The 15,896-nt window shown below is 54.0% G+C and overlaps 6 protein-coding genes across 7 annotated transcripts; 3 read left to right on the top strand and 3 right to left on the bottom strand.

The window, feature by feature from the left end:
- Positions 1–8: 8 nt before the first annotated feature.
- LMH87_008998 (uncharacterized protein) lies at positions 9–842 on the bottom strand (the record flags this gene model as incomplete). Its single annotated transcript, XM_056202261.1, has 1 exon — positions 9–842. One exon carries the CDS (start codon positions 840–842, stop codon positions 9–11), a length of 834 nt encoding a protein of 277 aa, XP_056056842.1.
- Positions 843–1,987: 1,145 nt separating this feature from the next.
- On the top strand, positions 1,988–5,454 carry LMH87_008997 (uncharacterized protein; the record flags this gene model as incomplete). Of its 2 annotated transcripts, XM_056202260.1 has the most annotated exons (5): positions 1,988–2,297; positions 2,376–3,162; positions 3,217–4,579; positions 4,646–5,280; positions 5,376–5,454. In XM_056202260.1, 5 exons carry the CDS (start codon positions 1,988–1,990, stop codon positions 5,452–5,454), a joined length of 3,174 nt encoding a protein of 1,057 aa, XP_056056840.1. The 2 variants fall into 2 exon arrangements, with proteins under 2 accessions (XP_056056840.1, XP_056056841.1); XM_056202259.1 differs by lacking the exon at positions 5,376–5,454 and having other exon boundaries at positions 3,217–4,587; positions 4,646–4,775.
- A 1,375-nt stretch (positions 5,455–6,829) lies between these two features.
- LMH87_008996 (uncharacterized protein) lies at positions 6,830–8,059 on the top strand (the record flags this gene model as incomplete). The annotated part of the gene is made up of 5 exons (XM_056202258.1): positions 6,830–6,988; positions 7,052–7,130; positions 7,192–7,335; positions 7,385–7,498; positions 7,569–8,059. 5 exons carry the CDS (start codon positions 6,830–6,832, stop codon positions 8,057–8,059), a joined length of 987 nt encoding a protein of 328 aa, XP_056056839.1.
- Positions 8,060–8,660: 601 nt separating this feature from the next.
- Positions 8,661–9,818, bottom strand: LMH87_008995 (uncharacterized protein; the record flags this gene model as incomplete). The annotated part of the gene is made up of 2 exons (XM_056202257.1): positions 8,661–8,741; positions 8,799–9,818. 2 exons carry the CDS (start codon positions 9,816–9,818, stop codon positions 8,661–8,663), a joined length of 1,101 nt encoding a protein of 366 aa, XP_056056838.1.
- A 2,539-nt stretch (positions 9,819–12,357) lies between these two features.
- LMH87_008994 (uncharacterized protein) lies at positions 12,358–13,315 on the top strand (the record flags this gene model as incomplete). Its single annotated transcript, XM_056202256.1, has 2 exons — positions 12,358–13,075; positions 13,134–13,315. The coding sequence occupies 2 exons, from the start codon at positions 12,358–12,360 to the stop codon at positions 13,313–13,315; spliced, it is 900 nt and encodes a 299-aa protein (XP_056056837.1).
- A 328-nt stretch (positions 13,316–13,643) lies between these two features.
- Positions 13,644–15,237, bottom strand: LMH87_008993 (uncharacterized protein; the record flags this gene model as incomplete). Its single annotated transcript, XM_056202255.1, has 3 exons — positions 13,644–14,660; positions 14,735–14,841; positions 14,922–15,237. The coding sequence occupies 3 exons, from the start codon at positions 15,235–15,237 to the stop codon at positions 13,644–13,646; spliced, it is 1,440 nt and encodes a 479-aa protein (XP_056056836.1).
- Between the last annotated feature and the right edge of the window lie 659 nt (positions 15,238–15,896).

Here is a 15,896-nt window from a genome sequence, read left to right as displayed (position 1 = left end):
TACCACAATCAGGTCGAGACGCAATAAACCATACTCTGTTCCGTTGCATCAGAAACAGCTTTCGCAGTGTTGATATCAGAGCCATCCACATCCTCCACTAAAACAGAAATAGATGCGTCGTTGCCTTCTTCCTCTGCATCACTTACAGCCAGAAAGGCACCCTTGTTATACTCTTCCATCTTGACATTGCGCCCGAACTTGAGCCTTTTCAAACGAAACGCAAACACAAACTCCGACTCACGGTTAAACTCGGTCTCGTCGCTAGCCGCGCAGCTCCAATGGCCTTTTGGGCCGACAGTCACGCCCAAAGTAGGCATATTGAAACCAAGATTACCCGTGGCCGTCGTGCTCTTTGAAGCTGAGTACTTGACCATCGCGCCCTTGACGAGCTTCATGCCCGTGACGAGGTAGAGCGAGGAAAATGGTGCGAACCGCTGCCTAGGCTCCTTCAGCCACGACCGCACAGCAGGTGCTGCCCTGATGGCTTCTTGCACATATTCCTGCGTCGGCTCAAAAGCCAGAGTCGTCAGCGTGTCAAAAGCAAACGTGTTTGTGGTTTGGTTCGAATGCGCCGCTTCCACTTCAGCACCGGTGGCCAGCTGCAGGAACTGAGCATAGACACCCAGGCCAAAGTCTTTGCCGGCGGAGACGTTCTTCTTCCAGTTAGTCTCGACGACGCGAAAGACTGCTGCGTCAGGTACGGCGATGACGTTTGCCCTGTTAAGAGGGTATTGCGGTGCTGACGAGGAGCGAATAATAGAACCGAGGTAGAGGGGACCTGCGGGTGGTGGGTGGATGAAGTCCGACGTGGGACATAGAAAATACGTCTTTGTGAAAGACATGGCTGCCGCAACAAGGTTCAAATCAAGATCATGGGCCTTGATTCCTTGTCAAGGACGCTGTACACTTGTGTGATGGACAATCTTTGGCAAGTTATTTGCTCCCAGACCGCTCTGGTCCGTTGTTCGGCGTGTAGTGAAATCACGTTGTACATAGGCTGTCGCACTAGCTCGCCCTCCTCTTTGCTTGACACGCACTGCTTTTAATCCGTGCAATGCAGCCTCCTCAAGAACTTTGTAGTCACACTTTAACTTGTTATTGCACAAGCAGAAGCGCTAAAAAGGACCTTGAGGTATGTGGCTTTCTTGGCGGTTTATATTCGATTGCCGTAACGCTACAGCATACCAGACACTGTGCCAACCAGTACAGTATGGGATGCGGATTGCTTGCACTGTAGCTAATCCGCTCAAATAAAGGATGGTGCATAATTAGTGGAATGGGAGTGTGCATATTCCATACAAGCGAGTGACTGGGGGTTCTTTTATCAAAGTTCAGCCCCGACATAGGCTGCGGAGGGCCGGCCCGCCCGACTTCAGGCTCTTTGAATTTATTGGGATCTTGGAGCCAGTGTGGGCGCGCCAGTCCTCAGCGCCACAAGCCACAAGGCTTTGAAACGGAAGGATGCATTCAGGTTGCAAAGGTTCTGCAAAGGTTCTGGACCAATGGAGAGGGCAGGGAATGATCACGCGTACGGAGTATCTTACCATATCTTGTGCGATGAGGGCGACGGACCAGTGCACAGGGGCGTTTCTTGACTTACTACGTTAGCCAACCACGGCACCAGAGCCACCAGCGGCCTGCAATTAGCACAGCAGCTAGCGGTCAGTACAGTCGCCAGAAGCTGCCCATAGTCAGTGTAGTGGGTGGCAGTCAGTATAGTGACGGGCTCTGAATCGCCCTCCCCGAGCACCCGTACCACAATTCATCACTTCGCCAGTTTCGGCGAGGCCTAACTTGTCCCCAGCCGAGGCACTTACAACAACTTTTGCAAACTTCCGTCGTCGTCTCAATTCGCTTGTGCTGTCTACGATTTCAAGATTTTCTGCTGCTCTTCTCCCCTCTCCTTGCGCACCGACGGACATCAGCTTCGTGAATATTCCGCGCACCTACAGGGACGTCGCCTGCAGTCCCTCCCCTCTCCGTCGCCATGAGTGGGCTGGATACCATGGAGGACGATTTTACTGAAGATGTCTTTCTTCAAGATGGTCTCTGCCCGACCATCGCAGAGCATGCAGCCCAGTGCAGCTCCCTTTTTCAGAGGAAAATGGCCATTGCAGATATCGTGCCGGATCCTACGATTTTGGATGACCAGTTGGCACGCTTCACACTCTGGGGAAATAACATGGACGTCTATGGGCCGCTCAATGTTTCGCTGGACTACAGACTCCGATACAGTCCCACAGTCGTCCAGATTTTACATCAGCTCCTCGACGTCATCTGTGAGACTTTAGATTCTTGTAAGTGCCTGTCGTCGCATGATTTTGGAATGGACTGTAGGTCAAGAATTTCAAGCTGACGAGGATTCACCACAACAGTGCAACCAGTCGACGAACAGCGACCACCGGGTCCGAACCGGAGAAGGAAGAAACAGCGCATAGGAGAAAACAAAGATTCAGAAGTCACGAGGAGAACCGGCGACGATTCAAGCGACTCGGATAGTGAGCTGGATCAGACTGAAGAAAATGTTTCGAAAATCACAATCACAATCCACGGCACCATAGCACGACTCTTCCGCCTCTCCAATGCCGTTCGAAGGTCCGCAAAGGCCAACCGGGCTCGCAAAATCGAACGATACATCGACGATGAAGAGGCAAATACCGCGATTGCTGAGTTACGTCTTTACACAGAATGCTATATCCGCTTCCGGTTTCCCCAGGCGCCTGATTCACTTCGCAAAGCATTAGTCAGAGCGAATGAGCTGCGACTTCGACGGCTGTATTACCAGCGATCCCACCGACGGCGCATTGACATGAGTATTCAGAATCCACAACTCACCCAAGCTGTTCGTCCACAACTACCCAAGATAAAGGAGGATCCTCGTCAGACTGTGCATTTTGCTGCGGGCGTGTTCCAAAAGCCTGCGAGCGACAATAAATCATCAGGACCAGCCGGCTTTGTGCCAGCGCCAGCGACAAATGCGACGACGGCTCGACAGACTGCTGTTGGCGCTTTCTACGCGAAGTCTGCAACGGAGGTCCCTCGGGCTAAATCTATTGTAGTGAACAACAAACTATCGTTCCCCCCAGTACCGCCGTCACCAGAATGCCCGTACTGTGGCGTTATTATTGAGTTTAAGACCGGTTCAAGGTCAAGGTTGTGGCAGTAAGCTGAGTACTACTTTCTGAATAGTATTATCTCCGACCTAATGTGCATCAGGACTCACGTCATCGGAGACTTGGAGCCATTTATTTGTGTCTTTCCACACTGCTTGGAGGGAGAACATGAGACGACTGCTCCACCAACATTTGAAACGTCAAAAGCTTGGGTCAGCCACATGCAAAACGCTCACGGGCAGGCATGGGAGTGTAGAGCCCCTTCTCACGCTCCAATGATATTCAACCAGGAAATCCAGCACCAGGAGCATTCGATCAGAGAGCATGGCGTGCCTGAAACTCATGCCGGGATTCTCAGCAGCGCAGCACGAAGACCTGTCCTAGAGAAGATGCTGCAATGCCCCTTTAACGACGATTTCCAGCCCCCAGAAAAAGTCGAACCGAGTCTCGCCTTTGCGAGCGAAGCTCTGCAGTCACACATTGCCGGCCATATAAAAGAAATCGCTTTGCTTACACTACAAAAGCTGCCGAGCGATGAGGACGAGAACAATATGAGTTTTGATAGCGACCACCCATTAGATGATGAGGTTGGGCCTGGGTTAGTAAAGTTCCGTGGTTCTATGTACAGTGTACTAGACGACGACGAAGATCTCGTTTTCCAGGACGACGACGACGATGCTGAGGCAGCCAATGTCAATTTGGATCTCGAAGCGGAAGGCCTCAGTCCGTCAGTGTCGAGACTTGACTTGGAGGATAAAAACGTGGCAGGAATGACAAACCTTCACCAGGCCGTGCAGACCGGCGAGTTGCAATTGGCCAAGTCTTTGATCCAGGGCGGCGCAAAATTGAGCAGCAGAGACAAAAGCGGTAGGACGACATTCCACTACGCCTTCATGGAACAGTCCTGTTATCCTGCTATTGTAGATCTGTTACTCAACGCCGGCGATAAATCCATCGTGGATCTAGGCGACGACAACGGTCAAACAGCTTTGCATTATGCTGCACAGACGGGCAACACTCATGGAATACAAATTTTGACCGACAACGGCGCTGATGCCGATCCCATTGACAACTACGGGTTTACTCCGTTCCTCTGGGCTGTGGTTGCTGGCCAGGCTGCGGCCACTGAGAAACTTTTATCCCTAGGCGCTGGGAATCCCAACTCAGTCAGCCCAGATGGAAAATCTGCGCTGGCTTGGGCAGCCGGTCTGAGTCATATAGAAATCGCTGGGTTCCTTGTGCACCGCGGTGCTAAGATGTCGAGGACACTTAATGGGCCGATGATGATGCCTTTAGATGAAGCTGCTGCTGCAGGCAACCACTTCATCGCACAGTTGCTCCTCGATATGGGCGCAAATCCAAATTCTCGTGATCGGGATGGCTGGTCTGCCATACACTGGGCAGCGGAAGAGGGCCATCTGGGAGTTGTGCGCTTATTGCTGGAAGCAGGGGCCAACGTCGATGCTGTGAGCTCGTATGGCACATCAGCGATGCATTGTGCTGCCAATGGAGGGCATGCTAACATTGTGAAGCTGCTTCTTTCACGACGTGCGGACGCGCGTAAGGCAAACTGCCACGGGTGGACTGCACTTCACCATGCAGCCTACATGGGCCATTCTCAAGTTGCCCAGTGTCTCCTGGAAGACGAGCGTGTACGAATGAATGCCTCTCAGCAGGACAATCATGGCTGGTCCGTTTTTCACCTAGCTGTGTACAGTCGAGATCTGTCTACTATCGGGGTCCTGCTTGGCAGCGCTGCTATACAAGAGCCTCGAGGCTTGCTTGATGAGAGTGGCCTTACACCAGAAGAATGGCTCGATCTTCGGCCATCGAGCCATAGCTATAAAGCCATCTGTAACTTGGCTTTTGGCAAGTCACGCTGTTGCAGAGCCGTCACGGGGTTACGACGAGCTGTGACGATAAAACAGGCGGTAACCACGGGCAACATCCCTATGATAAATCTCTTCCTCAGCTTGGGCCACGATGTAAATGGCATGAATTCTGGAAGAAGGACGGCGCTCTATTACGCCGCAAAGAAGCGCACGCTTCCCATCGTGGTCCTGCTTCTTGAGCATGGCGCGGATCCCAATATTCTCCCAGCGGGACGCAAAGCCTGGGAAGAATTTATTCCCGATGATGATGTTCTACAACTACTCAAACAAGCGGGGTACAGAAGGCGCAATGCTGATCCTGAAGTAGCCCGCCAGATCAGGCTTGCATTTGGATCGCAAGATCAACAATTCCCTGACCCTGATCATTCAGTCTCATTTGCAAAAGAAGACTCTACACTCTCACCAAAGTCGGATCCATCTTCCTTCCTTGCACCGCAAGACATGTCTAGCTTGTCGAGCTCGGCTCTTTCCTCAAGAGAGTCATATTTCCCGAGTAACTCGGCTTCAAGCATACCAACACAGCCAATGGCAGCGCCTACACAGCAAACAAAGAGCCAAAATAAGCGCAAAGCAGGCTCATTAGCCCAGCCAGGGGGGATATCAAGATTTTGGAAGCAGCTGACAAGAAATAGCTAACAAGACAAGCCTGAGCATGATGTGGAGATTGGTGTGGCTGTGGCTGTCTATGTCCCGAGATCCCGCGACTTACTGAGCAAGTAGTTAGTATGTCTATCTAGCAGAGCGGGGCCTTGTTATCTAATTATTTCCTTTAAGCCGATGTCTTATTGAGATTACAAGACTTGACAAGCGGCTTTTATATATAGTAGGATTGCCTTGTTTTCTGTGTCTTTGCCTTGCATAATGATAGCGTCCTAGCATAGTGAATCGTTCAAGGTTGACAGGCGCCTCGCATACTCATTCAAAAAAAGAAAAAGGGTCCTCTATTGTACTACCATATTAGGTAGATCGATTTAGACGATGTAGAGATTACATGCTTTGCAAGTTGGATCATTGGGTCCGACGTATCCCAAAGCAACTGCCAGCATTTTCCCGCGGCTCCCTGCGTGCGGATCGTGTGCAGATAATGCAGACTGAGTAACTGGTGTCGTGTAGAGCAAAATGGGGAATCGACACCAATTGGCGTGGAATCAGGTCTTAAGTACTTCAACAACTGGGACCCGTCGCCGATGGCAGTACAATAGCCATGGTAGCCGTCAGTGCCATCATGTCTACTTGAAGCACGACAAACGATGCCAGCATTTCTCGCGGAACCATCAAATGCATGCATCACATTCGCATGAAAATTCGGCGATAAGTCGTGTTTTTCGCGGACGTTTTCGCATTCATACGTTTTGGCAATGGCGATGACGTACGTGGGGTCATTATCGCCGATCGCCGTCCCGTACGCCTCGCAACTTCAAAGGACGACCGGGAAATTCGACGGAAAATTGAGAGTGGAGTATTTTGACACTAACAAACATACGGAACACTTACACGGTAATCCATGTCGGAACGGGAAGTAGCGTCCTTGGCGCGCATCTTGGGCCTGCGCACGTCGTAAAAAAAGGCATAGATGGCTTCTCCAACCGCGTGTACTTTAAAGTGGCGCGCGCTGCCTGCCTCCACATTACTATTGACGTGATGGGCATACTACTATTCTGTGATACTTCGACTCTAAAGTCCTAACCCCTTCTCTTAATTCCGGTGCCACAAATGCACCGTTTATAAATTGGGCTGCCTGCCTTCATCGCTTTCAATTAGAGTCTAGACTCGAATAGCCTCAGGTTTACTATACAAGCGCAATTCATCCATCAACAGAAAAGAATGGTCAACACACTTCCCTTTGGCGATGTCCAGGTCTCGTGGCCAGGTTTCGGCGCCATGGGCCTCAGTTTCGGATTGGGCAGCAATCTGACCCTCGAAGAAGCTGAGCCGGTGCTGTTGAAGGCACTTGAGCTAGGATGTACTTTTTGGGACACTGCTGTGAGTCCAGGAATCCGACTACTCCAAATGAAATAGATCGGACTCTGACCCTTCGGGGCACAGGTTGTCTATCAAGCCGGTGTGAATGAGAAGCTTCTGGGCGACTTCATCAGAAAGCACAATGTTCGTGACAAGATCTTCAGTAAGCTATCACATTCCGTACTTGCAGCTATCGGTTTATTTTCTAACATTACTACGTATAGTCGCATCGAAATGCGGATTCGATGTTTTCGGAGGAGGTGGTTCAGTGACCAATTCTGCATCACACATCAAGGAGTATATCGAAGGCACCATTGAGAGACTCGGCTTCGCCCCTGATCTCTACTATCTGCACCGGATAGACCCCAGTATGTTCGTTCCTAATAACGGTAGTGACTATTTTACTGACCCTTGTAGACACACCCCTCACAGAATCAATCCCCGCACTTGATGAACTTCGCAAAGCGGGCAAAACAAAGTACATTGGTCTTTCAGAATGCTCCGCCGCCACGCTCCGCAAGGCCAATTCAAGTGAGTATCCAATCCGGTCCTGGCAAACGTTGGGTCGAGAAAAGGGTTCTAATTCAGTCACTTGGAACAGTCGCCAAAATTGATGCCGTGCAAGCCGAGTACTCTGCTTTTGAGACGCTGCACGAGACAGACGGCTTGATCGATACTGCCAAAGAGCTGGGCGTGGCATACGTCGCCTACAGCCCACTGGGACACGGCTGGCTCGTCGACGACTTCAACTACAAGTCCCCCGACGACTTTGCCGCTGACGACTTCCGCCGCAGGATCCCCAAATTCCAAGGCGAGAACTTTTACAAAAACCGGGCCATCGTGGAAGAGATCAAGAAGCTTGCTGCTCGGAAGGGCTGCAAGATTAGCCAAATCGCACTCGCCTGGGTTGCTTCGCAAGGGCTGATTCCGATTGCGGGCACCACCAAGGCCGGTCGCTTGGAGGAGAACTGGGCGTCGCGGAATGTCAAGCTGACGGAGGAGGACAAGAAAGAAATTCGAAGGATTATCGATGCTGCCAAGCCTAGTGGAAACCGATATGAACCCAAGCAGCAGGCTGCTGTTGGCCATTAGTTGAGTTCCGTCGCCAGTAGCCATGCCCTGGGCCCGAAACTCACAGCAGTCAGCTGCGTTGCTACAACGTGATCTGGAGGGTAGTCCATTGGGTCAGAGTAGAAACTACATGCTGCGTTCTACACTGAAAGAGATTCGCTACGTGAATGCCACGTCTGGATTGTATTTCAAATCCGCCAGCAGGAGCGAATGAAGGTCTTTTCATTACCGGCGGGTGAGCCTCCAGCGCATTTCTATTTGAGCTTTCGATGCGGCGCCATCACAGCGAAAGTTTCAGCAAACGCTCACGGCTCAGCTCTAACGCACTAACAAATATATGTTTAGAGTTAGAAAACAGTCTTCACTTACGGATTAGAAGGCAGCCTGTCTAAGGGTTAGCAAAACAAGATACTAGTAGCTACTCGCTAATAAAAAAAGACAAGTTAAGGGAAAACAAGAAAAATAAGAAGATAGGAGATAATTATACCGCGTTTCGGCTCCGTCATAGCGCCGGCGGTGGCCCGAAAAGGATCCCAATGCTTTATCTCGATAGTCTCGCCCTCCCTCACAACGCCGGCCCAACTTTTCTGCGTCATGGCCAGAATGAAGAGCTATCCCAGCGTCAAATTCGTCGCAACCCCCTTTCCCCCCTGCCTGGGAGTCTCTGTGCCGTGCGACTACCAAGGCGCATCCTTTTTTTTTTCTTTCGCAAGCGTGTTAGTACAAAACTCGTCCGACAAGACAAGGACATGCAACGTACCCAGTCAATATCAACCGGACGGAAAACCGCATCAGTATCATGCACCCTCACCAGCTCCGGGTTCGGGCGCCGACTCAGCGGCACATCGATCCTCGACGACGAGTGATATCCGCCCTTGTACATCCTGTCCCTGCACGCCTCACACCACGTGCCGTTGCCCTGGTGCTCGACAAACACCCGCACCTGAAGCTCTAGGCCGTCGCGCATCCCCAGCTCCTCCCACGGCTCTGTTTCCTCACGCTCCTTGACGACGAGCCCGTACACGTCTGCCACGGCCTGCCTCGCGGTCATGACTCTGCACAGGCCCCCTCCCTGGGCGACAACCACCAGCGCGTCATCCTGGAGGGCCGCTGGCGGCACGGTGACGAGCCGGCATCGTTTGCCTGGCGGCACGAACAGCCCGGGCCCCTCGTTGTCATTGTCGCGCCACACGTACGGCGTGGTGTACGGCAATACAATGCACAAGCTTGCGGGCGCTGGCGTCTTGGAGTGGTAGCGCAGGTAGTCGGACACGAGGAAGAGAAACACGTCGTCGAGCGCGAGCGCAACGGGAACCGCGAACCGCCTCGTGCGGCGCAAAATGTCCATGAAGACCTCGAAGCACAAACGCGCCGGCGTCTCCGGCGGCCCCGCGAGGGGCAGATGCGAGCGCCCCGGTTCACTTAGGAGGTCGAGGTGAAAGATGGACTCTTGGTCAAGATACAGCACGTCGAGCTCCGGGCGAAAGCACCGAAACGGTGTCATGCAGCGGGCGACGTGCGAAGCGCGCAGGCGCACGCCGCCTGCCTTGGGATTCAGAGCCACGGCGCGCGACTCGCGGCAAATGTGCATTGCCAGCGGGAAGCCCGTGTCGACGGTGAGCGGCAGCACGGGGAGGTAGGCCAGCGGCGGTTGCCCCTCGCCTACGCTGCCGGGGCTGTGGCCGGGCCAAATGAGACAGACCCCTTCCTCGTCGTCGGGGATGATGAGGAGCCATATAGTAAGGCGAACCTCAATCGGAAGGTCTGAGAAACCGGCCATGAATTATCTCTCTGTGTTTACTCTCTTCAGCTTTGTCACGACACCAACGCGCGACGAGGCAAATTTTCCGTCGGTGGTCATTCGTAGGGCAACGGAACAAATCCCAGCCAGATTCAAGCATATAAATTCTTTATCGACGCCAATATCCGCTGCGGAGCGGACAAGGGCCCGGCACAGTGTGATTTCAACCCATGATATACGTGGCTTGGCAGAGGATTATTACCGTCAAAGAGGAGCATCGGGAATGAGGCCATCATAATACAGCCTCGCTGAATGAGAACTTGCTTGGCAAAGGAGTTCACGCAGGAATCAGAAAAAAAACCTGAAAACGTATATCGTTAGTGACCCCTGCTCCGGGGTCCCCGTCTCTCACGAGTGGACGAGTGGACGAGCGGACGGGTGCCGGAAATGAATTCTATCAAAGCGTGTTTCGCCAATCTTCCGCTCAAGCTTTTTCAAGACCAATATGTATATAGCGCGGTCTCTGATTGTCTTTAATTTCTGCTGAGCGTGACCACACACTCTTCCAGCACCCAATTCTCACCTTTCATCACGGCTCCCATCACCACGGCTCCCACCACCACTACTCAGCCCTCCAACGGGAAGCGGCATGAAACGCGCCAGTTGCCCAGCATCGTCTGCATTCAAGCCTGTATGCTGGTGGCGCTGTTGCTGTAGGCATTACCACGCCGACCCCGGCGCAGCCTGGCGTGGTAGACAACTGCGAAAAGGTTTACTATGTCAAGAGCTGAGACAGGTGCGATGGCATTACCCTGCCGTTTGGCATCTCCATCAACGACTGGATAAAGTGGAAACCCAGAGCTGGAAAGCACTGCTCCAGGCTCAAGTACAACGCGTTTGCGTGCGTGTCTATCATGGACTCGGTTTCCGTCATCAGAAGTAGCACGACAACCACCACCACGGCCCCGGGCAGCGGCATCGCCACGCCTCAGTCTCTGCAGCCGGACATGTTGGTTGACTGCAATAAGTTCCACTACATGAGCAAGGGTAGTGCGATCAAATCACCTCCTACAACAGCATCTCGCACGAGGACTTTACCAAATGGAACCCCAGGGTTGGCGCCAGCTGCACCAGCATATGGGCAAACGCATAGCCTGCATCAGCGTCATCGGTGGTACCAAACCACCACTGCCACCTCGACAACTTCAGCATCATTAAAGCTGGAGACTAGGACGCTGACTTTAGCTCTCCGTCGTCGATTGGATGCTAGACTGGCCAGTGGCACCAGATCACGTTTGGGAGGGAAGCTGCATGTAACAGTTTGTTTTAATCAAAGAGGGGGGATCTGCCAGCTGTCGTTTGCACACAATGAGCGACCTGTATAAAGCCCGATGGTATCATGCCAGCGGAGGTTCACATCTGCACCTGTGAAGTCGACTGTTGGATGTTGCCTGTCATGGTCCACCGCCTTGTCAATCTGTCGTAACCCCGCATTCTGCGTTTTACCGCCGAAGCATGTTGAATGATAAACCTGTTCCAAGAATAACGAAGTGCAAATATTTGGGTTTTTGCTATTTGGATCCGTGTAAACGATATTCAAACTTGAATGCTGGCATGTGCAAATCTTGAAGCCGAGCAAGGTGGAGGGGTGAATTTATAGGGGCGTCACAGGACGTTAGCGCACAATGCGCGCCAGCTGATCCGCCAGCTCGAGCGCTTCAGCTGCTGAAGAAGGCCCAGAGACGCCTGGAGCTTGAAGAGGGTCCTCCTCCCCAACAAGCCCTGTAGCACATGCTTCCGTGACATCTGAACGTCAAGTTCCGGCGTAACACTGCAGTGGAGGACTTTCGTTCTGGCAGGTTTCTATTTGAGGAAACCTGATTTCTGCCAACTAAAGCTGTCAAGACTTTTCTTTCTAGATTTTCTTTCCCAGGAAGTAAACCAAGTAGCATCAAACAATGATCATATGCCATGCTGCCGAGGTCTTTAGGTGCATCTCAACAAAAGCGGGCCTTTGGACACGCTGAAGCTTTGCCTGCCGTTCCGCCACTGTAAAGCCTGCTTCGGCCACTGAACAACTGCTTCGGCGGTGCGTGCCTGTTGCGCCACAGCAGACCCCACGCCGCCGCCACGCGGGGCCGCCGACCGCATTTTGCGTTTGCAGTGTCCATCCCGTGGTCCATTCCGTTTTCTCGTGACACCCTCGCTTTTCCCTCTTGTACAGCCCCGTGTCCCACTCCCTCGATCGTCCTCTCCTCCTCGACGTCACAGCTGCCTTTTGATACGAATCTGCCGCATGGAAAAGCCACTGACAAGGAAACCCAGTCCTGTGCCGTCTCTCCCCTCTCTCCGACCTCGCCGGCTTTGATCCCGAACCGAACCTTTTCCGCTTGCAACCCCTCCAATCGCAAAGTCGAGCTGCTCAGCATACCACCCGGCGAGCTTTCCAGTCTGCTAGACCTACGCTCCGCCATCTTCTTGTAAACGAAGCCTCACTACAAGAATTCTCGCCAGCCGCCGTCAAACCCTCCTGCATTGCGACTGCGACCAGCTCCGGATACGCAACCCAACCTCCGCCATGAACGCCTTTATTTACTACAACGTCGCCGCCTTTGTCGCATACTGCGCCCTGACGTCCGTCCTCTTCATGATGTCGTTCGTCATCCCCAAGGCGGGCTTCTTTGCGCGCTGCCTCGCCATGTACATGACCTTTTTCTGGGCCGCCGTCTTTGGCGTCGTCTCCTCCATCATCCTCACCCTCGTCGGGCACCAGAACATTGCGCAGTGGGCGACGGCCCGCGCCTTCCTCTACTCGGCGCGCCTCACCACAGGTGCCAGCTTCGAGGTCGACGACCCGCGCAACGTCCTCGGCACCACGCGGCCCGCCGTCTTTCTCGGCAACCACCAGACGGAGCTCGACGTGCTCATGCTCGGCGCCGTCTTCCCCAAGTACTGCAGCGTCACCGGCAAGCGCTCCCTCAAGCACATTCCCTTTCTCGGCTGGTTCATGACCCTCAGCGGCTCCATCTTCATCGACCGCGCCAACAGCAAGGACGCCCGCCAGGCCATGCAGGGCGCCGCCAACGAGATCAAGTCCCGCCAGCAGAGCGTCTACATGTTCCCCGAGGGCACCCGCAGCTACTCCAAGGAGCCCATGCTGCTGCCCTTCAAGAAGGGTGCTTTCCATCTGGCTGTCCAGGCCGGGGTCCCCATTGTTCCCTGCGTCGTGGCCAACTACAGCCATATCCTGTATCCCAAGGACTATGTCTTTAATGCCGGCACAGTGCCCATTAAAAGTACGTACAGCCCATTATTCTGATTACACAAGAACCTTTGACTAACATGTGATGGCAGTTCTTGACCCCATCCCCACCAAGGGCCTCACCTCTGCAGACGTCGACGAGCTCACCCGCACCACGCGCGAACTCATGCTCAAGGAGCTCATGACCCTGACCGCCAAGGCCCGTGGCCAGCCCATGGCTGTCCCTGCCAACCCTTCCTCGGCGGTCTCTTCTGGTGTCGATATCAAGAACTAAACGACAGCAAGCGGCGTTGACTTGCAAATATCCACCACCTTGACGCTGCCCAGTTTACGTGTTTCGAAGAGCGCGACGCCGAGACGATTCGACCATGAGAAAGGAACGATACATTCACACTGCCCCGACATATTTTCAACATCCTACAACATCTTAATTGCCTGTCAAGACTTGCAATTTTTGGCCTATTAGAAAGAAAGCATCAATTACCCCCACACGTTCGTATATATACCGAGGAAGGAAAAACAAAAAGACTGAGACGCGGAGGGAAGGAAAAGAGAAGTAACTTTCTTTGTCTGGCTGATACCCCCCTTTTCATAGAGCTACCTTAGAAAATAGCATTCATCTTCCATTTGGTCGCCATCATGCGTGAGACAAACACCAGCGCCGCGCCGCTCAGCATCATGATGCCCGAGTAAATCTTCATGCCCGTGTAGTCGCCGCCCCAGCGCTCCAGTATAGCGCCGCCGATCGGGCTCGTCACGAGGCCGCTGACGGACGACAGCGCAAACAGCAGGCCGATGCGGTACCCCGATTCCTCGAGCGGCGAGATCTTGACCACCAGCGGCGCCAGCAGCGCAATGTACGCGCCACTCGTGCACCCAAACAGCACCGAAAAGGCGAGGACGGCGGCGCCGCTAGCCGCCGGAATGTACAGCGCCAGCACCAGCACACCCGCGAGCGCCGACACGGCGACAAAGGTGTTGTACGCGCCGACCCAGTCGGCGACGAGCCCGGCGCCGACGCGGCCCACGAGACTGCCCGCGTTCATCGTCGCGACGAGGTAGTGGCTCAGCGCCTCGGCCATGCCGTGCTGCCGCCGCGCCTCGACGACCATGTAGTTGATGGGGATGAAGACGCCGAGCGTCATGAGTAGGAAGCCGACGTTGACGAGCATGAGCTTGGCGTCGAGAAACGGCGCCGCGAGGACGCGCCGGGACAGGGGCCTCGGGCTCGGCGGCAGGCGCGACCTGACGGTGGCGTTGGCGACGAGGAGCAGCGCGAGGATGAGAAAGGCGGCGCAGCGCAGCGCCCAGGGGAAGCCGACGCGGGGGACGAGCCGCGCGATGAGCACGGGCAGCACGACGCCGCCAAACGAGGAGCCGCTGGTGGCGAGGCCGTAGGCGAGCCCGCGCCGGCGGTCGAACCAGCTGGCGACGAGGGCGGTCGCGGGCACGTAGAGCGCCGACATGCCGAGGGAGGTGCACAGGCCCTGGGCGAGGAGGATCTGGTAGTACCGCGTCGCGAGGGACGTGGTCATGAGCCCGAGGACCTCGAGGACGGTGCCGACCATGACGAGGACGCGCGGGCCGTAGACGTCGTAGAGGCGGCCTGTGAATGGGTTCTGTTTGTCTCGTGTTAGCTGGGATTTACCAACCAAAAAAAAAAAAAAAAGGCGCGAGGGTAGAGGAAACGTACCGTGGCGTAGGCAATGAATATCTGCAACGACGGGATCCAGGACACGACGCTGGGCGAGTACTCCCGGAGATAGACTTCTTGGTAGTAGCCCTGAAAAGTGCCAATGCCTTGATTTCGACACAATCATCAGTCTTCATTGCCCCCCTTTATCCTCTCGCCTGCCATCAAAGGAGCGTTGCGCACGTACAGTTTATCATGCCAAAGGTGCAGAACAGCATGCACCACGAGCTCAGCAGCGCCAGCCACGCCGTCAGCCCGCCGTCTGGCGCCGGCGACTTGTACACGTCGTACGCATCGTCGCTCTGCTCCGGGTCGAGCTGGCGGTCCGGCGACTCTGGGCGCGCATCTCGTGTAAGTGGTGGCGGCGGCGGCTGCTGCTGCTGCTGCTGCTGTTTAGCGTCGTCGTCTGGACTCGATGCGCCACCGACGCCGTCGTCCAAGTGTCGTCTCTGATTCGTTACGTCGTCATCACGGAGAATTGTCTTGTTTTCCACAGCCATCATGATCAAATCGACATCATGGTCACAATAATTGGCAAGTCTTGCATCGCATTACCTTTCTTGCCTTGTGCGCGTTTGCTTTTAAATACATTTCTTCGTCTTGCACAACAAGGCTCTCTCGCCAGAGTGCTCGGCTTCGGTCGCTTAGCATCGCAGTTTGTTCACCGGCCGAGAGCCAATAACTTGTGGGGGTCGCATGTAATCTGCACAACGCTTTCTGGGTCTGGGGAAAAGTAAAGTTCGGATTACGCTGCTCCGCCGCCCGGGAAATCTTGCCAAGCACGCCTTTTCCAACCACTCGCAATGTATCCCGTCAACCCCCGGGGGCGATGGTGGGGGGTTGCGGTGTGGTCAACCCCGGCCTGTAGAAATGATGGCCTATCGCTCTCTGTGTCGAATCCTGCGAGTAAGCAGAAACAGGGATCAACCTCATCCTGCATGGATTCACATGTCCGACTTCGGTCACGGCATGGGCATATGCGCACTACGGCTGTCATGTGCCATTTTGCCACAGTGCAGAGCCATATGGGGGCCATCGCTTGGTTTCATGTATTATTCTTTTGCTCTTCTACCAAGTATCTCATGTACACATATAACCATGATTTGAAAAAAGAAAAAAAAAAAGAAACAAGTAAAAAACAGCCACACATATAATGCTTATC

This window comes from Akanthomyces muscarius (genome assembly GCF_028009165.1).
Source record: "Akanthomyces muscarius strain Ve6 chromosome Unknown contig_18, whole genome shotgun sequence".
NCBI lineage: Eukaryota > Fungi > Ascomycota > Sordariomycetes > Hypocreales > Cordycipitaceae > Akanthomyces > Akanthomyces muscarius.
Note: the sequence above shows the minus strand (reverse complement) of the source record. Positions and strands in the feature narration are given on the sequence as shown.